The sequence below is a fragment of the Mugil cephalus genome, chromosome 14, assembly GCF_022458985.1.
Source record: "Mugil cephalus isolate CIBA_MC_2020 chromosome 14, CIBA_Mcephalus_1.1, whole genome shotgun sequence".
Classification (NCBI taxonomy): domain Eukaryota; kingdom Metazoa; phylum Chordata; class Actinopteri; order Mugiliformes; family Mugilidae; genus Mugil; species Mugil cephalus.
Genome location: NC_061783.1, coordinates 16,825,614 through 16,852,670, shown reverse-complemented (window position 1 = coordinate 16,852,670; position 27,057 = coordinate 16,825,614). Strand labels below are relative to the sequence as shown.

The window sequence follows — 27,057 nt, the reverse complement described above, 5'->3', positions numbered from 1 at the left end:
AAAAAAAATGTGTCGGTTAAATTAGTTTTGTCACTTCCGGTTGTCAATTTTAGCAACTTCCGAGGCGACAGCCGCAACTGTTTGTTGGCAACTTTTAGCTTTCAGTTCCGAGAGAGGGGGCATGGAAAGAATTGGTAAGTTATGCCTTTATTAAATGTCAGTTCAGTAGTTGTAAATATTCATGTGTACTTGTGATAGGTTTCGTTTTGTCACCACGCCTCACGCTGCTTGTGATGATGTGGCTAACAGAGTTGTGAATCAGTGCTTCATTCTGCAGCCTCATGGCTGATTGATTTAATAATTAGCTAATTGGGCATAAACTAATAACATCAATATGTCTTGGAGGTAGATGGAGAAGATGATTTAGCGCGTGTACATAGCCTGCTTCCTGGCTACGACTTGCGTACATGGATGTGGACACGCTTCATTGTGTTTGTTTAGTCCATTCAGACTCTTTGTGTGTTGTTGCCCTGCAGATGTGCCCCCCGCGGGCCCCGCGGACCTGCCGCTGTCCCTGCTCGAGATGGGATGCTCCGGCAGGTTTGAGCTCATCACACACGCCCTTCCTGATCAGCCTTTACCCCCACAGAGCACGGTTAGTAAGGGGCATGAGGAGTGTGGACGTTTTTTGAGTAAAACCATGAAATGTCAGAAAATTTACATTTTTTTGAAAGTGTCAAGTCAACTTTATTGTCAATTCTGAAATGTGCAACACAATACAGGACTGAAATTACAATCCTCAAAGGCCTGATGATGCAGCAGCTAAACAAAAAATGTAAACAAATGTGCAATGTCAAAACTGCAACTGTGTATAGCTTTATGTGCTGCACATATTTGAGTAAAAATATGATTTTATGATCAAAGTCACCCATGTCTTCCTGTGTTGCATGTTCAGAAATTACCATAAAAGTGACTCTAATAGATCCATAATAGTTATCCATTAATTTTGAGTTTTGTTAGATTTCTTGTGTTATACTTCCAGTACATTTTCCGATCCTATTTTTATATCCACGCAGCTCCCCCATGGTCTTCCACCCACCAGTCTGAACCTGGAGACAGAAGTAGAGAAGCAGTTTTTGCAGGACCCCGCCTGGCTTCCTATCCACGACATAGACTTCGCCTTTCAGAAGTTTCTCAAGTACATACATGACCGTTGATTATTTTTCTGGTTGCAAAAGCCTTTAGTGGAGAACCATGACCTGTATCATGCATGTGTAACAAGTCCAAATGGGAAGCTGTGGGTTGGGTAGTAAATATGGGTGTAAATATTGTGTTTTGCCTACATCAGGGTAACTCAAAGAAAGGTAAACGCTGACTCTCTGCTCAACTGCGCTCCGTCTCCTCTTCATTCGGGGCTCTCTGTCGTCAGAGATCCGACCACAGGGATGCTGCAGGACTTCACGGAGGTAATGCTGGATTACGTCCAAATCACAACAATGCTCTCATTCTGACATACAAGTCTTTGAACTGATGCCTTGTTCATCATGTTCGCTGAAGAAAACACCAAGCGGGATACATTTTAGATCTTTTCCTTTTTTTCAATTTACCTCTAGGTGTTACTGGAGAACACAGGCCTATCGGCGAAGAACTCGCTGTCATTACAACGCCAGCCTGGACCGCCTTCAGAGAGCCTCCGAGGAAGCAACACCAACTACCCCTTCCTCCCTGGTGAGACTCATTTATTTAAACCATTTTCTCTTTAGTGATTTATGTATTCTTCATGTAGTTCTGATGTTTGGAAATCTTTCTTTTTATAGGAGGGATGGAGGAACTGACTCTGGACCAAATCAAGACGAAGACTGAGCTGGAGGAGGACATAGACTTTGAGAATGGTGATTATTATTTTTTTTGCATTTTAACACAGTGTAGAAGCTTGTGTTGTTGTTTTTGCTTCATGGTTTATTTGTCATTTTCCTCTTTTAGATTTACTGAAAGTTCCCCCTGGACTAAAAGCTGGGATGGACTTTACTGACAAAGGTAAGACAACGTACCTTCACATAAAGAGAATGCGCATGCATGGTTTAAGTTACGATTATTTAACATCTTTCTCTTTTTAAATCTCTTTTTGAATGACAGATGCCAAAATAGCAAAGCCAGAGGTCAACCTCATGTCCCTCCTGTCCTCACTGGAAGACATCGGCGATTTGCAGCCTGAGGCAGAGAAAGAGGGAGAGAAAGGACGTGAAGAAGCCCCAAAACTACCCAGAACGAACAGCCTGGAAGACTTGGGCATTAAGGTATGTCAGAAATTTAATATATTGGATAAAGTGTCTCTCTTCAGTTTAAAAAAATACACTTTAATAGCCAAAATATTACTGTTGGTTGAGGACATGCATCTGTCCCATAATGTGTTCATTTTACAGACTAAAATATTCTGAACATGACTCATCTTGGCCTTTTTTCTGTCGTCTCTAGTTAAACACAAGCACTTCTGAAATCCCATTGTCCTCCTCTTTCTCCAGGATGCTGTGTCATCCCCGTCTCCCGCGGAGAAAGGAAAGGATGAGAAATCAACACCAAAAGAGAAGCCAGTGGAAAACAAGAAGTGGGCCATCCCCGTGGACATAGCGTCACCCTGTGACGATTTCTATAAACGCGTTCCAAACCCGGCTTTTAAGGTGGGACATCATCCCCGTTAGCCTAAAATATGATACATGCTGGTTTGCTAAATGTCAGACCTCCCTCCCCTCTCTCTGTAAATGTGATGAATCACTGCTGATGGTAGCTGATCCGTCTCTCCCCTCTGCCTCAGTGGCCGTTTGAGCTGGACGTTTTCCAGAAGCAGGCTGTGCTGAGGCTGGAGGCTCACGACTCTGTGTTTGTAGCCGCGCACACATCAGCCGGCAAAACAGTGGTGGCCGAGTACGCCATCGCCCTCTCACAGAAACACATGACAAGGTGTGTATTTGTCCTTAATGTTTGTGCAGGAGTGTAGCGAGCTAAAGACACTGCTAATGCAAGATTAAAGCAGCTGTTTGTCTTTAGCTATTAGCTTAGGTTTTAAAGATAAAGAAAGGAAGTTGAAAGCAGTAAGGAAACACACACAATTTAGTGTTAGTAATTACCTGATAAACAATCGACAAGAGCTAGATGAAATGCATTTAAAAAATTACAAAAAAACTTTATTTACACTCTCTTTTATGCCAAGAAGAAATAAAGCAACTACTTAGAGGAACTAGAACACAGTAATTCATCCATTTATGTGTCTATATCATCAAAAAAATAAAAAAGGAGTTCATAATTAGCTTAACAGTAAAGTATCAGGCACTTAAAATGTCTTGTTAGCAACTCATTAGCCACAGCCGGCTACGATTAGCTTGATTAGTTGCAATAATGTATTGTCCAGTGGACTATGAGGCCTCTGTGGGGAGGGTGTGGTGGTGGGTTTGCTGAGTTTTGTCCATGCACAGTTGCGTCTTCATAGTTTTAAAGGGTGTTTGTTCATAGTTGTCATTTAGAAATATGTCAGTAGGTATTCAAAAACAAAACAAAATGTCGGCTCCGACAGTCAACCTTAAACTAGAACTGTCACTGTGGCAGAAACAGTTGTGGTTGCCCGGCAACACAAATCAACTGATGGCGAACACAACCTGTATCTATGACAACGCTTTAATAAGTTACTCAGCCAGTGGGTGGCGCCAAAGTCACATATTTTAATCTCACAGTATTAAATAGACTAAAATGAGGTTAATTTAGCTTAATTGGTTTAGTTTTCTGTTATTTAGTCTGGTTAGTTAAACAATAATGTGAATATTCCACATTTATATTTATATAAGAGAGTTTAAAACATTGAAGGTTTACAACGAACTACAGAAATAAATAAATCTTCTAAACGTCCGTCTTTTAGGATTATAATCTGAATAATATTTTTGTATGATCCAGTGTGCAGATTTACGTGTTGCTTTAGAGATGGGTGATCATCATCTAATGTCAGTTTGTCTCTGGTGTTTCAATAGGACCATCTACACGTCTCCTATCAAGGCTCTGTCCAATCAGAAGTTCAGAGACTTTAAAAACACATTCGGTGACGTCGGACTCCTGACGGGCGACGTCCAAATCAGTCCTGAATCTTCCTGTCTCATCATGACCACTGAGATCCTCAGGTTTGTATACTTTCAGTTTTAAATGTCATATATATATATATAAATTAATAACGTCTTAAAATGAATTTATCTTGCTTCTTAGGTCGATGCTTTACAACGGTTCGGAGGTCATCAGAGACTTGGAGTGGGTCATATTCGACGAGGTTCACTACATCAATGATGCCGAGGTCAGGAAACGTTTTCCAGTTATTTGATTCACTCGTGAAATGAAGAATAATTGATGTTCCACCTCCCCTTTGTGTCCGGTTGTTCCTCAGAGAGGGGTTGTGTGGGAGGAGGTTTTGATCATGCTTCCTGATCACGTCAGCATCATCCTCCTGAGCGCCACAGTGCCCAACGCTGTGGAGTTTAGCGAGTGGATCGGGTTGGTATCAGCCAAAAACACTCACTATTAGAGGCTGCAGCTCAGATGTCTCTTCTCACACAGAACTAATAAAGCTCGACTGTGTTATTTCAATTTTTAGCCGAATTAAGAAGAGGCACATTTATGTGATCAGCACAATGAAGAGACCTGTACCGCTGGAGCATTATCTCTACACTGGAAACAGCACGAAGACCCAGAAAGAGATGTTTCTGCTGGTGGACCCTGCAGGAAACTTCCTCACTAAAGGGTACAACTTTGCTGTGTAGTGCTTCACTATTTATTCATTTATTTATTTATTTATTTTAGAAACTATTTTTCATGAAGTTGTGTTCCTTGTCCAGGTACTATGCAGCCGTCGATGCCAAGAAGGAGCGCACCAGCAAACACGCCCAATCATTTGGCACCAAAAACACTCACAACACTTCAGCCAGTCAGGTGAACTCCCGTTTGTCACCTCACTCCTTTTCGGTTTCCCTAACACCATATTTACGTGTCTTCTCCTCATCCCATGGTGTTTGTGTCCCCCAGGATCGAACGGTGTGGCTCACCCTCCTGCACTTCCTGTCCCAGCGGCAGCAGACCCCGGTGGTCGCGTTCACCTTCTCCCGAACGCGCTGCGACGAGAACGCCCGCTCCCTCGACTCCATGGACCTGACCTCCTCCAAGGAGAAGGCTGAGATCCACTCTTTCTTCCAGAAGAGTCTGAGTCGCCTCCGCGGAGGAGATCGGCAGCTGCCTCAGGTAAAAAATCAGCCAGTGGGAAAACTTGTTTTTTCGCTCCTCAGACTGTAAAATGCTTCCTGAAGCAGTGAGACACTAAGTTCTTCTTTTATTATTCATTGGGGGTAAAAAATGACCATCTAGTGACAATTCAGTGCTGGGAAGCTTTAAGGTCTGACATTCATGGTTGATGTTACTTAGATATGTAACAAAAACTGTTTAGGAACAACGCAAAAGACATGAAGAACCAATGAAGAGATCAAGATGTTGACCTGGCCTCCAAATTCACTAGATCCCAAACAGATCAAGTATCTGTGGGAGAGGCCCCTCCCCTTAATCCACAGGACCCAAAGGTCCCCACTAACAATATCCTTTTATTGGACACCACGGGACACCCTTAGAAGGCCCAGAACTGTTTTGGAGGCAATAAGGGAGGCCTACACACATAGCTTAAAGTATTCCAGCACCATGCCGGATCTCCAGAGTGGGGTGTTTGATTGCGATTAAAAAAAATAGATCAACATTTATTTGATGCGGGATATTGTCAGGTTCGAGCAACCAATGGAGTTTATCTACCAATGAATTAGAAGTAGGGTGGGGATGGGTCTTGGAAAACTTGGTTGAGATCCAGCTGCAGCTGGTGCTGCATTCAAGACAGCTTGGGAAAAATGAGTTGTCAGTGTTTGAAAATATTTTCAGATCTGGTGAATCTGCTTTGGACTGTTTAATTATTTAAGCTCCACACATAAATAATGAAATGTATGGGAGTAGGACAAAGTAATGTAGCTTCACACTTGTTTTTTTTTTTTTTTTTAGATCTTGCTCATGAGGGACCTGTTGAAGAGGGGAATCGCCGTCCATCACAGCGGGATCCTGCCCATCCTGAAGGAAGTCATAGAGATGCTTTTCTCCCGAGGTTTCGTAAAGGTGAGCCTGTAAAGATACCACGCTGTTAAATTAGTTTTATTTCTTAAAAAGCAAACTTTAATCTTGATTTGGAAACACAACTTTTGTCTCCCAGGTGCTGTTTGCCACCGAGACGTTTGCGATGGGGGTGAACATGCCGGCCAGGACCGTGGTGTTTGACAGCATCAGGAAACACGACGGGACCGGTTTTAGAAATCTGCTGCCAGGTTTGACGCTCTCTCTCATCTCAACCACCACTAGTTATTTCATCTCGCGGGGGAGAAAGCGTCAGTATCTTGGTATTTCTTCCTGTTTCAGGGGAGTACATTCAGATGGCGGGCAGAGCCGGCCGGCGAGGGCTGGACGCCACAGGCACCGTCATCATTCTGTGCAAAGCCGGCGTCCACGAGATGGCCGACCTGCACGTCATGATGCTGGTGAGGCTCTTTCTATATCGTTCAGTCTCCTGGTAACGGCTCTAGATTATTTTGGCTGCGATTCAAGGGAAGGCGTCGCACGCCGAGTTATTCATTTAACATTTAATTACACAGCTGAGTGGGCTACTTCATCTCGGTCTCCCTCTGTGGCAGTTTGGAAAGGAGTGTTTTGATTTCAGTTTCCTGTTATCCTTTTTTTTCTGAGCATTATTATTACAAATGCTTTTCTGCAAAAGCTATAAAATTATTTTATGACTTTGATGCAGGCAAGACATTACAGATATTGATTTTCAAGAGTTAAATACAGAGAGTGCAGGACATGGAGGGGGGGGGTGTTACTGTATACTTAGCTAAAAACAGCCAATCAGTCTCATGGACAAACTTCCTCCATTGTCGTTCCTGTCTGCTTCACATTATTGAAACATTAGCCAGCAGCTAGAGAGAGACAAATTACCAGAGAAGATGCAACAGACAGAAAACATTAATCAGAAAATGTATTAATCACATATTGTGCAGCGCAGCGTTGCACGTAAACAAAATGTATTTCGGTAAAAGTCTTTGCTGATTTCTTCTTCTTCTTCTCCGTCCGTCTCAGGGTAAACCCACCGTCCTCCAGTCACAGTTCAGACTCACCTACACCATGATCCTCAACCTGCTGCGAGTCGAAGCGCTCCGAGTGACGGACATGATGAGGAGGAGCTTCTCTGAAAGCCACAGAGACACTCAGGTAATGAACGTCCTTAGAGCGTGAGCATTGAATAAGATTTTTTTTTCTTTCGTCACAGTTACAGCCACGTTCTTATCTTTGTAGGCCCACGAGAAGAGGATCAGCCACCTGAAGCAGACACTGTCCTCTCTGCCTCCTCTGGACACGGACGGCCAGCTGTCCGACCTGCTGCCTTATTACTACACCGTGACCGAGCTGCGAACCACCACAGAAGCTTTGCAGGTAGACTCAGAAACCGTTAATCAGCTGTGTGTTGACCTTTACATGTGTCCTCACTTCTTTTTAATTTCAGCGCGCCATCATGGAGTCTGTGAACGGTTTGAAGGCTTTGTCCGTGGGTCGAGTTATCGTGGTCAATAACAAACAGCATCTCAACGCCTTGGGAGTTATTCTACAGGTGGGTGTGTCTTTGCTCTCATGATAAATAGAAGAACTTGATTTACAAAATCGTCAGTGCTTTTTCAAATATGCAACAAAGCCATTTCTGTTTTTTTTTTTTTTTTTGGCTAGAACAGAACAGAGCTACTCAAGTGTTTCATCGAGTCAAAGGTCCATTTATTGAGATCGGCCAAGCCACAGGCCATACTGTTATATAATATTCAACAAAATGTCCTTTTTATTCCAAACCACAACAAAACTACAAACTAAACTATGTAGTATTTTGACATTAATTCTAATAAATACTTGAATAAAACAAAACAAGACCCCTGCCAGGAATCCAAAAACATGGTTTGTGGAAACAAAGAAGTTGCTGTGTTGTATATTGGTTTTCAAACCATTTCAAAGAAAAACTGAGATCTTCTCTGCTCCCATTAAGAGAGAAGGATAAAAATGTATGGCTTCACTGGCATCATTTTTTTTTTTGTTTTTTTTTTTTTTACTGGTATCAGCGGATACATTTTTTGGTTTTATCCCGGCAAGATTTACAAACAGGCGCATCCACAGGCAGCCCTGTGCTGCTGGAGACGCTGAGGACCCTGCAGCCCATACATTGCCCCTCCCCCACTAGAAGCAGGGAGCTGGAAAACCCTCGTACTCATATGCGTGTGGAGCACTCCTAAAAATAACAAAAAATACGGTTTTTTTTGGTTATTATTCACGGTAGCCAGTTTGCCCACTTTCCAGCCAACGAATGCTAGCAACACAAAATATGCACCGTCTACAGGGATATTTGTTTGTTTCAGCCAAATGAGGGTGTGGTCTGATTTGCTACTGTCATCTATTAAATATACAGGCCACTGCCACCTGGTGGTAAGAAGAGTTACTTCCTTTCACACAGGTCCATACCTTTTGTGCCAGTTTATTGTTGGCTGTAGTCTTTGTGGTGTGTTCAAGTGCATATTTTTGCTTCAGATGCAGGCAACATGATACAATGTCGGTCTCAACGTAAACTAAATGGCACAAACTAGATATGTCATGATGTATCGTAGGAGAGTCAGACAAGTAGACACTGATACAGAATTGAATTCTTATATTATTATTATTATTATTATTATTATTATATCAAAATGGAAAGAAAGAAAATAAGACCATCGTGTTAAATGCTGAAGCGTACATCCAGTCAGCTCAGTGGACAGATCACCTGTGACAAGCAAACACAGCGAGACAAAGTCATTCACACCTGCAGGTGGTTTAGAGTCACAGTGTCAACCAAACAAACCCACATGTTTCCAACTTATTGAGACGCTGACTTCCCTCAGGTGTGGATGTAGCATCACTGTGTGTTCCCTCAGGTGTCTCTGGTATCCACCTCTCTTTGTTCATCTCTGTCCCAGGTGTCCAGTGACTCCGTGAATCGCACCTTCACAGCTCTAATTATATGCGAGAAGGGCAACGAGGAAGTGGAAGGGAAAGGCAATGACGACACCGCTTTCCCTCACCTCTACAACACGGCTCTGTTCATACCCGAAGGTGGGTGTCGACCGCCACTTGATTTTATTTCTGCCTGCACTGAAACACGCACATTGTCTGAACCCTCGCTTAAAGGTGGTGAGTTCAAACACAGAATGAGAATCAACTTTTTCTGTTTTTCTTTCCTTCTTTCATCAGGCCCTTGCAGCCACACGGTGCAGAAACTGAAGCTTCAGGACATCTCGGCCATCACGGTGAAAACCCTCAAAGTGATTCCTGACAGGATTATTGATAACTACAACAAGAGACAACAGCCTCGATTCAGGTGTGTGAGATTTAGCTGCTGGAGATTTGACAGTCTTCATTTAATGTTTAATGTAGTAGTGCGGTGGAGAAATGGACCGGCTGTGAAATGAAATATCGATAAACCAATAAATATTGCTTCTCAGAAAGCTTCTACTCATTGTTTGACCACTGAAAATAACGTGAAGTATTAATTTGTACTGTTTGGTTTATTATTTAAAGTCGCACAACCACTTTTTAGCTGATTTGTTGTTTTTTTTTGTTTTTAGTAGTATCGGTCGTACAGTTGTTTTATAGACAGGAGCATCAAGCAGCCTTTTGGTAGGAATAGTGTGATGACCTGCAAACACATACTTGACTGAGAGAGGACGTCGGCAGCTGAAAAATGCCCCAGTTTAGTATGTGTGACCTGAGAAGCAGGTTGAAAAAAAAAGTCAAGCAGAAAAAGCAATTGACAGATTTGCCTCTCTCAAGGAGAGGGTGGTTAAATTGAGCCTTGTGACATTTGTTACCATTGTGTCATTTTTATCATGTAAATGGATGGAGAAAAAGCGGTATTGGCTCAGAATATCGGCCATTGTCCAGAGCTGATGTAAAAATAATTGGTATCGGCCCTAAAAAATCCATATCGGTTGATGTCTACATTTCTCTGTTTTTGCTGTCAGATGTGGTTTATTTTTATAATTTGTTTTGTATCTTTTCAGATTTTTTTTTTCGTTGCATTTGAAGGGTGGAAGCTATCAAAAGTCCAGCCACTCACCTACCTGTCACCCTTTTGACCACCTTCCTCTCCGTCCCGTCCTTTAGACACGACCCTCCGGGGCAAGCCATCTCCACGGCGACGCAGGAGCTCCTGCGATTGGCCGAGGCCAACCCGGGCGGCATGGCGAGCCTCGACCCCGTGAACGACCTCCAGCTGAAGAGCGTGGATGTGGTGGAGGGCTCCATGAGGCGTCACAAGCTCCAAGACAGCCTCAAAGGTTTCAACTGCATCCACTCGCCCACTTTCGCCGAGCAGGTGCGTTTGGTTCAATCAAGGACGGCAGTGTTTTTGAGTTATTTATAAAAGCTGAGCTGCTCTTCAAAGATAAATGATGAGGCAGGCATTTTAATTTCAGTGTTTGCTACTAAAGACACTGAATTCCTTTTGTGCACCACGTGAATATTTATGGCCCTAATTAACATCAAACCCTTACATAAGACACCTATTTAGCAATCGTCCCCCTTTTTCACGCCGTCTCTTGTCCTCTCCCTCATCATTCCAGCACTAGCGTCCTTTCATCCTTCCATCATTTCTCCCCGAGTTTCACAATAAAAATTCATCACAAGATTCCTGCCTCTGTGATGTCTTTCTGGCAGCTTCATTGACGAGATGAGATGTGAGAATCCGAGCTGTCTGTTTCTATAATTACTCATATACAGGCTCGTAGCGGCGGCTCGGCGTGTCATTCGAGTCATCTCACACGGGTTCTGTCTTTACTTAGCAAGATGACAAGCTCTTCCATCGCAGTATCAGTGCATTCCCACGTCCTTTATTCAACATCAGGGCTTTGTGGGAAATTGGTTGTTAATGGAAGCTGCTTTTATCCAGTGACTGGTTTTATGTGCAGGATTCACCAAGAGGCAACGAGAGTACAGTAGTTTTTCCCCTTCCCCTACGTTGCAGCGCTGCTTTATTTTGTTGCACTGAATTCAGGTCAAGTGCTGCAGCGGGACTGTTGTGCGCTCACGTTGTGTGTGTGTGTTTGTGTGTCTTAGTTTGCTCGGGTTAAGGAGAGGATGAGCGTGCAGGAGGAGCTGGACCGCCTGCTGTTCCTGGTGTCGGACCAGAGTCTGACGCTGCTGCCTGAGTACCACCAGAGAATCAAGGTTCGGATCAGACGTTTGACTCGACGTCAGAGTTGTTACAATAAGAAATCATCAACTATTTTAGTGGTTTTTCAGGAAAAAAAATTTCTAGTTCCAGCTTCTCAGATTTGGATGTTTTCACTATTTTTTTTAACATTTTTATGAGTTATTATGAGATTTTTTCATCAGTAGTTAAACTAATCAGTGTAGTTGCAGCCGGAGCAAAGGTTTTATTTTGTTAAATGAAAATCTGCCTTTATAATAATTTAATTCAGTTGAGCATTAATATATAATACAACGGGTTGGAACTGACATGAATCATTTTCATTCATTATTGATTTGTCTTGCAGCTGTTTTTCACTAATTGGCCACAAAATACTTCATTAATTCATTGTGATGTTTGTAAACTTTTTTGGACCAACTTCCAAAAAATGTGTGACGTCGCTGCATCTTATAGGTTAAAACTTTAGCACAAAGTCTGTGGTTGGAGGCAGGCTGCAGAGATTTGATGTATTTTCTCTTGTTCCTTTCATCTAACAGAAGCATAATTACGAATTAGTGATTTCTTTGGTCTTGTTTAATAAATAACTTTTGATGCTAATTGACCAGTTACCTGAGATGAATTTCTTTCAATATTTGTTGAATTTATTTGTCACAAACACTTCTAGTTTAGAGTTACACTAGCTGGTATGCTAGCAACATACTTGTTTGGCATCATAGTGTTGGCGTTAACATGCTAACATTAGCTAAATAGTGCTGAAGATGATGGACTATTAATTTGCACCAGTTGATTTAGAATAAACGTGTCTTTATTTCACCACAAACCAATCTCCTAGAGAAGAAGAGTCTGGGCTCGGTCTGGACAAACCAACTAACTGACTTATCCGTCCCTGAAGCCTGTCGGCGTGTTCTCTCTGCTTAGATGAATTCGGTCTCGTCCTAATCGAGTTCGTCTTGTCGGATCCCGAACACTCAGAGGTTCATTCCCCCCGCTGCTCTCCCTCAGGTGCTTCAGTCTCTCCAGTACGTGGACGGCAGCGGGGCGGTGCAGCTGAAGGGCCGAGTCGCCTGTCAGATCAGCAGCCACGAGCTGCTGCTGACCGAGCTGCTGTTCGACAACGTCCTGAGCCCGCTGGCGCCGGAGGAGAGCGCCGCCCTGCTGTCCTGCCTGGTCTTCACCCAGAAGACGCAGGTGGAGCCGCACATTACCAACACGCTGCAGGAGGTGAGGAGGAGGAAGCTGCCTCTTGTCTCTTTAAGACACTTTAATACATACTGTGACACATATCACGTTGCGTTACATCATGCAGATGTGATGCACGACAGGGACACCTGACTCACTCAGCCCAGTCTCTCTCGCTTATAATAAATCACTCGTGTTTCTTGTCAAACGCTCCTTTGCTTTGTGCGTGTCGTGGACTTGTCCGACATGAAAGGGCTTTATGGGAGTTTAAATTAGTGATGACCTGGACTTGGAGGAGCAGAAACACCACGGCACCGTCTTGTGAGAACAGATTTCTGTGTATAGATGGTGCAGATGTCAGGCTGTGAACACCGTAAAACTGAAATGTCGCCACGCCACTTAGTTTTTTGAGTTTTTTTTTTTTTTCTTGCAGGGCATCGACCGGGTGCTGTCGGTCGCAAAGCGTATCGGAGAGTTGCAGCAGGAGTGTGAGATACCGCAGACAGCTGAGGAGTATGTCGGCCAGTTCAAGTTTGGCCTGACGGAGGTGGTGTACTGCTGGGCCAGAGGAATGGTGAGATTTAACACTCTCTAAATACAGATGTAGTGTGTATCCGCACGACAAAAAAAATACCTCATCTCGGCCTCTGCTGCATCAGCTTCAAATGAGTTTCTCAGTTTTGTAGAAATCCAGTGCGACATTTCTGGTTTACCCCTTTTAATGTAGGTGTAAGTTTGTCCGAAATACATTACTGTGGGAATTGATAGACGCCCACGCTGCATGAGGAGGACGCTTTGGCTCGCACAGGACGATCAGATCTCACTGAAGTCTAAATGCAATCTGTGCAGCGTTGAAGAAAAAGATCTGGTTTAAGCTATTAGCGCCTTCGAATGCGGCTCTTGAGCTTGTGTTTACAGCATTGAAAGCCCCGTACAGACCACTGCCCGGCAACTGTAAGTGTCTCCAAGCCACAAGGCTAACGGTTTAGCAAACTAACAACTGGGTGATTTCACGTGGTTGGAAAATACAAAATCCACAACATGTTTCTCAGACTATAAAATATGAACAAAATTACAAACACATCTGTTAACTTATCATCCACCTGCTTTAGTTCTGAAAATATCAACAAACCCGTCACAACCTGTGACCACAGACAAAAAAGTTCCACCTACGTGGCTGTGAATACCACATGTGCTTGACGCCCCATTAGCATGAGCAACGTGACCTAATTTCCAAGTCATCAGTTCACAGAAAGAGTCGGTGATAATGTTCCACCTCTACCTACCAGATGTGCATATTCAGATCCAAACTATGACTGAAGAATCTCAATAAAGTGCATTTTATTGTTTTTACGTAGAGGTATTTTCTTAAATCCTTTCTTTTTCTAATGTGATCTGTAATGGAGTTAAACAGGAAGCTGTTGGTTCTGATAATAATTTAGATTTATGGCTCTGTTCTGTCTCGTTCTGCCACATTTTACTCTAGTTCTCTTTCAGATTCTTATATTTAAGGTTTCAGTTTTAGTATTAGTTACCTTAAAATTTCTTTATATGATGTTTAAATGTTATATATTATGAAATACACTGATGAAAACTCGATTTTTATTCATCTTTATTTGAATATCTATTCAGTTCAGCGCTGTATCCAATCTGATCTGACTAATCTGTTGCGGACACTTGATAACTTACTTTATAGATGTTTAGCAAACTTCACAGGAGACTTCATTTCATGTCAAGACATAAAACGTTCCCCCTCACCGCGTCACACCTCACCTCCTCTGTCCCGTCCCAGCCCTTCGCCGAGATCGCCCAGCTGACGGACGTCCAGGAGGGGACGGTGGTCCGCTGCATCCAGCGCCTGGACGAGGTGCTGAAGGAGGTGCGACAGGCCGCCCGCATCGTGGGAGACTCCGTCCTGGGGAGCAAGATGGAGAAGGCGTCCCTGGCCATCCGCAGGGACATCGTCTTCACGGCGTCCCTCTACACCCACTGAGAGACGGCAGGATGGAGGATGAGGGCAGAGCCGAGAGTTCGTTTGTGTCAAAGGTGTGAGAAAGGTCGAGGTATAAATACGTGGGGGGAGACTGTCCAGTGCTGTATGTGCCTACAAAACACAACATGATGTTTACAAGAAAATAATGTTTGGGTGTAAAGGAGAGACTGGTTTTAACAAACAGACCAAAATGTAAGAATAAAATCTGGATTGTAATTTATTGTACAGTAATAAAATCTGTATTTCAAGCCTGATGCGTTTCATTCTTTCTCCCATAGTTGTTTAAGTCTGTTCCTCTGGTTTAGCGGCATCATGCAGCAAAAAAACACACCTGCCAGGAAATTCATTAGAGAAGAGGCTGAAACCGTCACAGCGAGGAAAGAAATCCGCCTCATTCAGGAGCTGTTCTCCTCTTTGTTACTCTGTAGTGGGATGTTCCAGCCTAGTGCCTGTGCGTTTTTTTTTTTTTTTTGTTCCCAGTCCGGGCTGTCGCTTTAAGACAACGATAGCTTTGTGTCTCATTAATTCGATGTACGGCGACGCGTTAGTAGAGAAACCTTATTAGAGGAGCAGCCACACGGGAGAGGAGAGAGGAGAGGAGGATCGTGGACGAACCTGCGCGCTCCGACGCCATTTAGTTTAAAATAAAATAATAATAATAATAAAAAAAAACTGAAGTTAAATTTTATATCTTTAAGATGAAGACATCGTGATGAAGATGGGTTGCGCACGTTTGGAATAAAACTCCGCATCATCGCGCAGGAAGAGGAGCGGTGTTCACCAGCTGGAGTAAAATAATAATAATAATAATTTAAATTAAAAAAAAAAAAAAAAAAAAAAACATCCGAGCAGAGGAGGACAGAAGATCGGAAGGCATGTCGTCTGAAAAACACGGTGAGGCGTTTAAATGTGCTTAACTGATCCACGAAATGGGTTTCTTCTGTTTTTGTTTGTTTTTTATTTTTGTTTTTTTTGTTTCTTGGCATCTGCATTTTTGCATCCACCTATCATCCTATTCTTCCCTTTTTGTTTTTTTTTTATTTTTTTTATAATAACATCTCCATCCGCTGCTTCTATAGGATGATGCACCGCTGTGTGGGTGCAGCTTTGGAGGAGGAGGGGGGAGAGAAAAAAATCAAATCAGCACAGGGCCTCGGATTGTGTCTACAGAGAGTTTAACTGACTTCTTCTGATCATATTTGTTGCCTCAAGTCATCAGAATGTGTTAATTTTCAGTCAAAACGCCATTAATCCCCTAAAAATAACCCGGCACCTTTACGCTGGATTTACATTTTCTCCTCCATATGTGTCTCATTATGATCATTACGCACGGGCCTACGTACGTACGCGACTATAGACTTGATGTGGGTGTTTAACAGCGTTTTAATGATACCTGGCATCGCATGGAAACCAGCGTCTCATCTTTCACAGCTCCCATCTTCCGAGGATGTCAGGCGCACGGACGGAGCTCAAACTCTGGGAGTGAGCTGCAGCTTTAAAGTCGCAATTAAATAAATAATTAATTAAATAACGACATCTGATCTTCCCAGAGGAGCTGGACGGAGCGGGCTGGCTGCAGTTTTTGGTGACCGTAAATATGCCTCCGATCTAATTAAACAATGGAGGATCGATAATGAAGCAGGTTATTTATGGGGATGCAGCAGCAAAAAAAAAAAAAAAAAAAAAAAAAAAAAGCGTGATATGGTATCTCTTGAATGCAGCTGAATAGTTTAGTTTATCTAAACACTCGATGGTTACGGTTAATAAAACCCTAACAAAAACTTATATAGATACAAAAGCACAGATAATAACACTATCAGGGGTGTGTTTGCCCCATGAGACCAGGTTTATGGAGCATTTATGAATAAAATGTCCTGTAGGGACAGTCTGTGTTTCCTCTCATTAGTCGTGATGTGTTCAATAGCTGTGGGATATTTTCTTTATGCTATCTGCATCTGCAACCACTGAACACCAAAAGGGAAATTTAAAAGAAGCCGGGAAAATCACAACTTTGATTAGACACTTGTGATAAATGGCAACAACTAATTAATTAAGGCTGTAGATTAAAGCTCGCTGATTAGAAAACTAACACAGATTCATGTCACATCTGCTTCATCATTTGAGTTAAAACGCCAAAAGAAATGAAAATCAAATGCTGAGTGATTCACTGTCATTTTTATCCTCGCTCGCCAGTTCGTAATGTTCAGTAGTGTAGACTAAACTAAACTAAACCGAATCTTCTGGATGATCATTCAGACTGGACTGAATTAAACTCTAAAGTGTTTAATGTTATTTAGCTTAGCCCACTCACTACAACAGGGCTGCCAAAATAATAGAAACCTCTCAAAATGAAAACACGGTTCACTCAACAGCTCTTTCTGATGTTTTAAAGAAATGCTGAATAACCTATGACCTTCCTGGAGATGAGATTCAGTGCAGGAGTGTTATATTACGATGCATTTGTTTTCATTAGTGTGCCCAGTAAAGTGGCAAGTCTAATTAGTTACCTAAGCGTGACGATCAAATGCATCTATAATCCTCAACATCCGACCTGCTAACTACTGTATTAGTGACGACATAATGATGCCCTCTCGCAGAATGATTAGATTAACGTCCAGTAGCTTCAGATCCTGTGCTCAGTTTGTTCCACTTTGTGCAGGTCGACGTTGTCTCACACTGGATTTGTTTTCGCCTGAAATGCTCATCAAAAGTTGGGTTTAAAGTCGTGGCTGTTTCTCGTGTTCCATATTTAAAAGGAGAAATGTCTCCAAAGATGTCGCTGCTTTTGCACAACACGCATAGCATGTCACTTCATGACCTTTGAGAGGTGTCCCTTCCCTCGCTGCTTCCCCCTCTGCCAGTTTCGGGTCCACTTCCTGCTCGTGGCAGAGTCGGGCGCTGTTACGTAAAAACCGGTCCTCGAGCGCAAGTCGTCATCCTTCATCACTCAGCTGTTCTGCTCGCTGACGGCCTCCTGTTCTTCTTCTTCTTCTTCTTCCTCTTCTCTTTCCCTGGGTTCTGTCCTCATCAAGTCCTCCCTCCTCATGTCCCTGTCAGAGTGGATTACCTCAGCCGCCGCCTCCTCCGCTGTGAGAACAGGACGCCCTATCAGTCATTTTGAGCGTTAAGCAAACAGGAAGAGGAGCAGAGGTGTGAGATTAAAATGTTCAAATGTCCAAAAGCAGATGTGCACGTCAGGATGTGGCTCTCCACTTCTGAAATGCCACATTTCCTCCTGCCAGTAAACATCTTTGAAGGGGAAGCCCTCTCTTCTTCTTCTTCTTCTTTTTCTTCTTTGTTGGGAGTGAAAATGTCAGTCACTGTCATCATTAGCACACAGACTGCACAGGATGGAAAATATCAGGTTGTGTGGAGCTTTTCAAGGAGCCGTGGTCTGTGTAATTGTTTCTCCCCCCTCCTCAGTGTTGAGATAAGACATATTACATTCAACATGCAGCCACACGTGTAGCTGGTGCTCCAGTTAGATAACAGGCCCTCACTCTTACATCTGTTTCCTCCGCCGTTCTTCCTCTGCTCTTTCTATTTCTGAATGCCTGATTTTTCTTTATCTCGCCTCCCTCCCGCTCGTTCTCACCTCTTTCCTTTTCTCAGGGCTCGATGAGTCTGGTCGTCAGACCATGCAGCCTCCTCCGTACCTGCCGGGCCCCCAAGACCCCAACGTGCCTCAGCACCCCAACATGCCTCCTGCGCCGGGCACCCAGCCCAACTACCCTCCCCCGCCTCCTCCTCCGGGTTCGGAAGGATACCTCCAAGAAACTCAGTTCCACTGCGGCCCAATGGGGCCCCCCGGAGCCCCGCAGGGCTACACCGTCCAGACCCAGGCGCCCGGAGGCACCATGGCTCACCCCCCCGTGGGATACATCCACCCGGGCTACCCGCTCCAGCTGCAACCCTGCACGGCCTACGTACCCGTCTACCCCATGGCGTCGGTGAGTCAGAGACCGCTTCATAAGATTTCACAGGTCTGACATCAGCCCGCTGCCGGAGATAAAATGCTCGGCATCCTCTCAAACAAATGTCATCTGCTCGTTTACACGCCGGAATTAGATTTTACGAGCCCGCACTCTGGTAATAATTTACAGGAGGGTTCCTCAAAAACAACAACTGCATTTCAGTCGAGGCTAATTGTGGACAAAAAAACAGACGCTGTTCTGTTATCTCAGCGGGTTTGGTTCATTTCCAGATAAAAGCTCCATTGTACGAATCCATTCATCGTTCATTTGGCCGCTTTGCGGAGCCTGCTGGTCCATTAATTAACTGGACATTTACCAATTTAACAACGTCCATGTTTTCCTCGCAATTACTCACGACTGTCCCGGGAACCTGACACCAGTACATCGAGAAGATTGCACAGGAATGATTGCACAGACGTGTCGTATGAGTTCACGTGCTGTTAAATATCAAAATGTCACAGGCCTGAAGCAGAAAGTCGTGTTTTTAGATGCATTTTTAATGGAGATTGACATGTTTGCATTAGTGTTTGGGTGATGGTGCATATTTACAGGGGAATACGTCATGAACATGACTTGGGCAACTTAAAAATTTTAAAAAAACTACACATAACCTAAAACCCCTTACACTAAACTTGGTAATTTAAGCATTAAACATTAAATATATAGTCAGTTAAAAGACAGAATATGACATATGTGATGTTTTTAATCTTTGAGACATTTATTTGTTCTTTTGGTGATATCCTCAAGGGAATGAGAAGATTTGAGGGCAGTGTAAGACCTTAAATATGCTTTGTTTTCATAAATTAAACAGGAAACAAGATCATTAATAGGAGCCCAGTTTGTACCCTTTTTTTCTTTTACTATTTCATATGTAATTCTTAAGTACATACAGCGATGTACATGAATACTGCAAGACTTGCTCATTCCTATGTACATTTGTAGGCAGCAGGAAAATCAAAGTGGCTGAAACAACCTATGATGTATGATGTCGTGTAATTATCTGCAGAATATCTGTGAAGATTCTCAGTTTCTAGGTTGTGTTTCAAAAAAGAAAAAAAAAACACACAAAGCTAAAACAAAGCCAGCTGGATTTGTTTGACTCGTATCTCGAAGGCGTCCCAGTGGCTTCCTCTGTTCTCGAACCGAGCGTTTGAATGCGAGGGTGATATTATCAAGAGCTAAAAATCTGTACTGCAGCATCCTCATCTCGCTGATGGCAGACCTCACTGCTGGTAAATTTTACCTTCATCTGATAAGGTTTAGACGCGCGTGTCTCTCGCACGGGCCGCGTTTCTTTGAACACAACTTCCAGCTAATTCAAACAAACAACGCTGAAGAAGATTATTTTAGAGAAGCCTCAAGCAGCGATGCTGTCTAATATCTCCTCTCTGGTGATGGTGATTACAGCCGGAGGGTATAAACGTCGAGTGGAGGAGGAGGTGGAGGTGGTTTAAAATAAAGCAGACCTTGTGAAAAGTGTCCAGTTGGCTGAGAAGACTAATCCTGAGAGGTTCTGCACTGTGATTAAGTCGCCTCTGACATCTCGCCTCTCCTGACTTGCAGAACTAGCAGACTGTAAAAAAAAATCGATTTGACAGATTGCTGTCAAAAATGCAAATAAAATCTTTGGGCTGTATCCTGCTTCCCGGCTTCTGTCCTCATCGCACTGTTTTACTGTCGTATAAAGGCACTAGTCCTTCCTAAGCCTTCCTGACCTCGTTATTAAGACAGCCACTGTACAGGAAGGTCATTTTTGATTTTCTGGACAACATCTACCTCTGAGGCAACACATACTCCTACCCAGACATGGCCACACATGACGCACAGGGAACGTACAATCACTGAAAAAAAAAAAAAAAAAAAAAATTGTGGATAGACAGAATAACAGCAGCATAAAATCATTAACCACCATGCTTATAGAACTTCAATAAGTGCAATGGAAATTGACAGTAACAGAGAGATAGGGCAATAAAATAAATAAAAACAAGTAAATAGTGTATGCATGTGTCGTCACAGCTAGCTAAGTCTCCATGGTTACGGCCACCGAGTGGCCAAAAAGTGACAGTTGAACATGGAGATTAGCCGCATTAGTTTATTATATAATAGCGTCTGAGTTGTAAAATTCATTTAAAAAAACGGTGAAGAGCTGTTTTGTGATTGAATGAACCAACAGATTTGGAAAGCAGTCAGACATATATTTTAACAGAAATCGCTGACTGCCAAAGAAAAGAGAAGTAAATGAATCGCTGCATTACAAAGAAACAACTGGAATCCAGGCGCAGAAACCTGGTGGTTCACATTTAGTGTCAGGTAATATTAATATATGCTGCATTTGTTAGATAAGTTGTTAGATAAGTTTGTGGATGTTGTTGTTTTGTCGTAGTTACGGCCGACAGAAACTATTTCAGTTACAACAGTAAATAACAGTCGAACTACCGTATTGTATGGCTAACGTTACTGCTCAGTAAAACTCTTAGCATTAGCATCTTTTATTTAGCTACATTTATCATACTTGAAATGGCCTAAAAAAACTGAAACTGAGGCCAGTCCACTTTTCCAAATCCACACTAGTTCGTATGACTCGTTGTCGAGTCCAGTTGTCCTTAATTTGATCTGATAATCCACATTTTCCCCAGTCTCACTGTATTTACTGCTATATTTCACCAAGTTTTTGCCACTCAGAGGGGCGTGTCCCCAGGTGGCAGTGAATACCTTCCTTAAAAAATAAATAAAATAAATAATAAAAAAGTGGGGGATTGTTGAGCTACTCAAAAATGATTGTCGTGGGCTTCTCATAAAATACCAAGAAGGGGTGCCATATTTTGTTGAATTCATTCTCTGATCACCAAGAAATATAAAAATAGCTCGTCAAGCTAGGAAAGAAGCAAAAGTCAGAAAGTTTGAGCATGGCTTTAGGCAAATCCAAATCTGGAGCAACCCCAAAAATACCAGTCAAGGGATTGGACTAAATTCAATGATGAAGGGTTTCTGATAACATGTGGAAGACTGTTGTCCAAAAGTTACCTGTAAAGGGACATTTATCACATGTAAGGTTGACATCCAGGTACATTTGCTCCAATTGATATGTGTCTGCGACTACTTTAAATTGCAAAAGTGCATGTCGAGAACACGCAGAAGAGGAGTGTATTGATAAAGTCCCATGTGTCCTCTGTAATAATTTAGGTCTTATTCCCAAGCAGTTCTTACAGCTGCCGTTGAAGAGCAGCGCATGCTTCCCTAACCTCTCTTTCTTCTCAGGGTCAGCCCTACATGCCGGCCGGAGGAGCTCACCCAGCCATCCCCTCGGGCCAGATTCACCCCATGCAAATGCCGCCCAGCATCACCCTAATGGACCGTCGGCCGCCACACGACTACCTGCCCATCGCCGTCCTCACCACCGTCTGCTGCTTCTGGCCCACAGGCATCATCGCTATCATCAAAGCAGTGCAGGTTAATGCTGCCTCGTAGCATCTTTTTGATCTTTGGGTTTTTTGAATTAGCATGATATCACCTTGACAGAGACCTGGTAATAAATTTCCACTTTAAAGTCATTTTATCTGCCGAAATTGAGTGCGTTTCCTATCATGCGGAATAGCAGAATACTTATTCCCACTTATTTTATTCACATTAGGGTCGTCTGAGCTCTGCGCCCTGAGGACCAGTCATTCCTACTTTAAAAACAAATAGATATTTTCAGTTTTAATAAATGGCGAAAGAGCTGAAACCGCTCAGGCAAATAGTGCATTTTGGGGGACTATGTTCAGCTGCGGATCAATACACGTTGTGTTTACAGCAGCAGGACAGCGTACAGTGTATGGCCTAAATTGCAAATGATCTGCAGTGCTCATGTTAATCATACAGAGTAGTTTCTGGACAACAGTAGAGGTCTGTGTCCTCATAAAACCTTAAACCACAGACACTACTGGTTGGTAGGAAAACGTGTACAGGCAGTAAGATGAGTTTCATAATGATTGTTTTATAAAAAAACACAAAACTCTAAGTTAACAAGAGTCATTAGTCACTGTGTCCAGGAAAGAATAATTTTTGCTATTATCTTTGTTTCAGTGGGCGGTGAATGGTTGAATAGAAACGCTCGTGCCTGCTCAACGATTGTCCAGCTGCATGTGATTGTTAGGAAAGATCATTCATCCCTGCCGGCTCGTGTCAAAACAGGATGCAGCGTGTTTTTTGTTGTTCTTGTTGTTGCTTTTGATAACGAGAACAAATCGAGATGCAAAGGAAAATGTGTGAATGAAAAACATGCAGAGAGAAGTGTGAGACAGTATTTTTTTAATACTTTTAAACGATGAAAGATAAATTGCCACATTTAGATTGGACAATTAAATAAACCTCATTTAGTTGGTGCACACTTTCATTAATACTTGAATTCACACTTTCCTCGTTGCCATCTCTATGACTTAAAAGCACTAAAAGGAACAATTTTCAAATTTTTTTGACGCTGTTTCGTGCTCAGGTCCAGCTGAATGTGACGTTTGACGTGCAGAGGTGCAGGCTCTCATACCTCATGATGCCTGTTGTTTATCTCTGTAAAGGCTGTCTCCGTGCTGACCAACATGCACTCAACAGATCACATTACGTAACTGCACCATTGTCAGTGCAACGGGACAGAATGGATTTTTTCCTCTGGGCCCGCTCAGCTGGCTGTGAGTTGAGCCGAGCTGACAAGGCATGGGCGCACCGGTCAGAGCTGTATATGTTGTCGTAGTGTGTGTGTGTGTTAGTGTTGTGTGGTGTGGCCCCTTTCCGCACATTCTGCAGTGAAATCGATCCATTCATAGACTCCCTCCCGCTCCCACTCGTGCATCTTCTCGTTACGTAACTTGTATTCTAATCTCTTTCTCAACCCCCACGTCCCCTCCTTCTCGCATCACTTAGGTGCGCACGGCGATAGCCAGAGGAGACATGGTGACGGCGGAGATAGCCTCCCGCGAGGCGCGCAACTTCTCCTTCATCAGCCTGGCTGTCGGCATCGCCTCCATCGTGCTGTGCACCATCCTCACGGTGGTCGTCATCATAGCCTCGCAGCACCACGACGACGACTGGGAGCCGTAACTCCACGCCCGTCTCCCGATTGGGGAGGGAAATCGTATATATATTAGCTAGCTCAGTTGTTTGGAGGAAGTAGGAGCACTGAAAATGCACTCAAACTGTCTCTGCTTGCCGGCCCTCTACATTACACACTTACCAACGACCAAAAACGAGAAATCACAGCCGACGTTCAAAATGCCAAGCAGCCGAGGTGCAGCGCTTAATATTTACGCCACAGACAGCTGCAGGAGGCAAACAAAGCTCCGCGCATTAACAATTCATCTGACACTGATTAATTCATACGGCCTTCGTTCATGTAGTTAGATCAGATGATAGGTCACTGTGTGTTTCAGTTTTAAATGTTTCAAAATGATCCCTCGCAGTGGCTTTAACCTGACACATCAAATTCAAAGATCTGTAGTGAGTAAAGTCAAATCTACGATTCAGTCTTACAGTACGAATACACCTTTAAAAACATGTGCCATGTTGAGCCAGTGTTGTTTTACAGAGTAAGTGTTAAGAGGAGCCGATCAATGTACATTTATTGTAACGCACCAAATGGAGACAAGCGACTGTCTTAATATAACCAAACAGAGTATTTATTTCAGATTGGACGTTCGTGTGTTAAACAGGATGAAGTGATGCATAACTTATGAATTATATGTTTATTTAAAAGCTGTTATTTATTAATTTATTCAATATCTACCTGTGCATTCACTTTTCTTACGCTACTATTATTTACAGTATATCACCGGTTTACTGAATTGGCTTAAATTTTATATCTTACCATGATGCACTTTGAAATACCGCAGCTGCTTACATTCATAGTTCTTATAGTGCATGATAAAATTTGAGCAAATGGGCTTTTAGTGCAAAAAAAACAATAAAAAACAGCTTGTCTCCCAGCTATTTGTGGGAACACCTCCACAGATTTCTATTTGATGGTGTGTGCCGCAGTATTTTTCAAGATGTCAAACAAGCTGTTAAAACAAGAGAACGAGGAGACAACTTAGATGTTAAATATTTGAATACTGAATATTTTAGAAACGTGTTAGCCTTTATTTGTGTTGCACATCTTTCGCTATTTAACCTCTCGGACACCGTTCATAGAAACCTTAGTGCGACGTTAGAGGTAGAGGCAACACGACCCTGCATGTCATCCTCACTTTGTTTCCTCGAGACGTGCAGCTTCCCTAAAGTTGCGAGGCTGGTTTTGATAATGCAGCGTAGCTCGGAACTTCAGGTGTGTTTTGTGGCCGCCATGTTACAGTATGAACTATTTCATGAGGTTTCAGGAGTTAAGAAATGAATGTTTTCAATGGCAGAAAGAGAAAATATTAATGCCTATACTGTATTGTAGCACTTTCCACTCTGTCGAAATCCTTATCCTCCCCCCACCTGTCTTATATTGTCTTTCTCCTGTCCACATGAGTTTTTGGACCTATCGACATATCTCTTCTCCTCCCACCTTCTTTCTACTTGTTCCCTAAGATGACGACATTTTTAACAGATTATACTGTATAGAGATATAAAAATTTATGAAAATTATGTTTGTTGACTATGAACACTGGTAGCGACAGTAAACTCAGTTTATTCCACGATATTATTATTACTATCGTTATTAATATTATTATTATTATGTAGAATATACATCAAAACCAATCTGGGTCTGTATTTATCAGTCAGAGAGAAGAAAATGCACTATTCAAGTTAAATATTTTATTACCTCTATACAATATGCAAATTACATTCTGCATAAATATACTCTACTTTAAAAGACATTACTTGACATGACAGTTTAAAGAACATGAAAGTGGAGCTATCAAGCTTGTGTTTATAAAAAATAGCAGATGCTAGCATTAATTAAGCTAGTAGCTGTTTTAAGTGGTAATATTTGTGATTGCGAATTACTTGTGGTTACTGTACTGCAGTGATCTGCATAATAACTTAAAAGTGCTAAACTGAATAGCATTTTTGAGTAGCATTCAGAATTTTGATGGATAGTTTTTATTCTCGCACAGAGTTGGATGAAAAGTTTAATGCCACTCCTGTTTGTTAACGCTGCCTTTTAAATTAAACTTGTGGTTATGACATGTGAACATAAACTAGTAAATTATCTGTAATTCATGAGGACACAGGAGAAGGCCCCAAGGCTAACAGTTTAGCAATGATGCATTGCTAAATGCATAATGAAATCATATGGTTGTTGTCGTCATTATATGAAGACAGCAGGTGTTACCTTCAAAATGTTTTGTGGTTAATTGTGACAATGTTCAGCCATGAGTTGTGAGAAAACTGCTGCTAGGCAACTGTTGCGGGCGGTGAGCTAACACATCTAAAATACTTTAATGCGTACTTTAAAACGTGGACGGTTCTCCTGAACTCAAGTATATTTGGATGTGGCAAAAGTAGCACCCTGGAGATGTTAGCTTAGCTCCAAAAAATGGAAACGGCTGCCATAGCTCTGTCCAGAGAAATCAAAATCTACCTACTGGTATCTTTGAATTTTTACACTTTGCTCATTGACATACTGTGTTAGTGTTAATTAGTGACCTGTAGATTGTGCAGGTGTGTGGATTGTATTACATTTGGACAGAGCTAGGTGTGCTATCTCCCCTGTTGCTAATGCTAAGCTAAGAGCTGCAGCCTCACATGCATCTCAGAGAGAGTGGTATTAATCTAATCTCATCTAAATTCTCTGCAAAACAGAAAAGAAAAAGAAAGAAGGAAAAACAAACGCACCTCATAAAATGTCAGACTGCTAATTTAAACAGATGAGTTCAACCAATTTCACTTTTCCCTGTTTGATGAATACAGACCCTGTTGTTATGTTGGCACCGTGATATCCAGTGTTAAAGCGTAAAAGAAACACAGTGCTGTTTAGTATTATTATTATTATTGTACAGACGGCTCTGGCAGTGAGTGTGTGTCTACTGAATAGAGTCACTCCTAGCATATCTAGTTTATCTGGCGTTTATAGGCTGCATCTCCCTGTGTGCTTTCTGACAGGACAAACTGCAGCTGTTTGCTCCACAGCTGGGAGATGTGATCCCCGTTTCCTTTCCATTCGTTTTTCTTTCATTTATCTATTTATTTATTTTGGTTTCTCAGCTTGTAAATGCGACGGACTGCTTGTTCAAAGAGCCAAAAATTACCTGTGTACACGTGGTTCTCTTGGGGTTTATTATTCTAATTATGTTCATGGCTGTGTTGCACATGCATTGGTTGTTTTAAGTTGTTTGAGTAATGAATAAAAGAATAATTTTGGGTTGTGAACGACACGTCGGTGAAGGCGCCGTCTCGTTATTCGGGTCTGTTTTTCACCTCTCCGTCCTCTCAGTCTCTGTGGCATCTCCTCTCTCCCTCATCACTAAGATGCTATTTATAGCTGCCCCGGTTTTCTCCCTCTCCATCTTTTTTTTCCTCTCTCTGTCAGAACAGAACATGAACTACAGTATCTCTCGCTATCTCGCCTTCAATCTCAGGAGGTCTTGCAGGTTTTTGTTCTTCTGCATCTGCTCAGTTTTGAAGAGACACAGACAAATGATTGCACCCTCCCATGACGAGTCTTTAACATGCCTACACTAAACACATCAAAT

The 27,057-nt window shown here is 42.5% G+C and overlaps 2 protein-coding genes across 2 annotated transcripts; both read left to right on the top strand.

Annotated features, from left to right (window-relative positions):
- Nucleotides 1–41: 41 nt before the first annotated feature.
- On the top strand, nt 42–15,276 carry skiv2l (SKI2 homolog, superkiller viralicidic activity 2-like). Its single transcript, XM_047604408.1, has 29 exons — nt 42–134; nt 477–595; nt 1,017–1,138; nt 1,289–1,406; nt 1,554–1,668; nt 1,758–1,832; nt 1,924–1,977; nt 2,077–2,237; nt 2,463–2,618; nt 2,753–2,898; nt 3,957–4,103; nt 4,186–4,270; nt 4,361–4,467; nt 4,568–4,714; nt 4,809–4,902; nt 4,996–5,208; nt 6,004–6,114; nt 6,209–6,320; nt 6,412–6,530; nt 7,126–7,257; nt 7,342–7,479; nt 7,550–7,654; nt 9,033–9,168; nt 9,307–9,433; nt 10,219–10,429; nt 11,170–11,280; nt 12,266–12,484; nt 12,876–13,016; nt 14,235–15,276. The coding sequence occupies exons 1-29, from the start codon at nt 122–124 to the stop codon at nt 14,433–14,435; spliced, it is 3,735 nt and encodes a 1,244-aa protein (XP_047460364.1). The 5' UTR covers nt 42–121; the 3' UTR covers nt 14,436–15,276.
- Nucleotides 15,177–26,739, top strand: prrt1 (proline-rich transmembrane protein 1). The gene is made up of 4 exons (XM_047604410.1): nt 15,177–15,329; nt 18,048–18,385; nt 21,668–21,859; nt 23,306–26,739. Exons 1-4 carry the CDS (start codon nt 15,311–15,313, stop codon nt 23,480–23,482), a joined length of 726 nt encoding a protein of 241 aa, XP_047460366.1. The 5' UTR covers nt 15,177–15,310; the 3' UTR covers nt 23,483–26,739.
- Nucleotides 26,740–27,057: the final 318 nt, after the last annotated feature.

Bases quoted from the DNA above. Each gene is read 5' to 3' on its own strand.
- skiv2l (XM_047604408.1), top strand. The intron at 2,238-2,462 runs GTATGTCAGAAA...CTCTTTCTCCAG, and splicing joins TGGAAGACTTGGGCATTAAG to GATGCTGTGTCATCCCCGTC. The intron at 7,655-9,032 runs GTGGGTGTGTCT...TCTCTGTCCCAG, and splicing joins CCTTGGGAGTTATTCTACAG to GTGTCCAGTGACTCCGTGAA.
- prrt1 (XM_047604410.1), top strand. The intron at 18,386-21,667 runs GTGAGTCAGAGA...CTTTCTTCTCAG, and splicing joins CCGTCTACCCCATGGCGTCG to GGTCAGCCCTACATGCCGGC. The intron at 21,860-23,305 runs GTTAATGCTGCC...CGCATCACTTAG, and splicing joins CTATCATCAAAGCAGTGCAG to GTGCGCACGGCGATAGCCAG.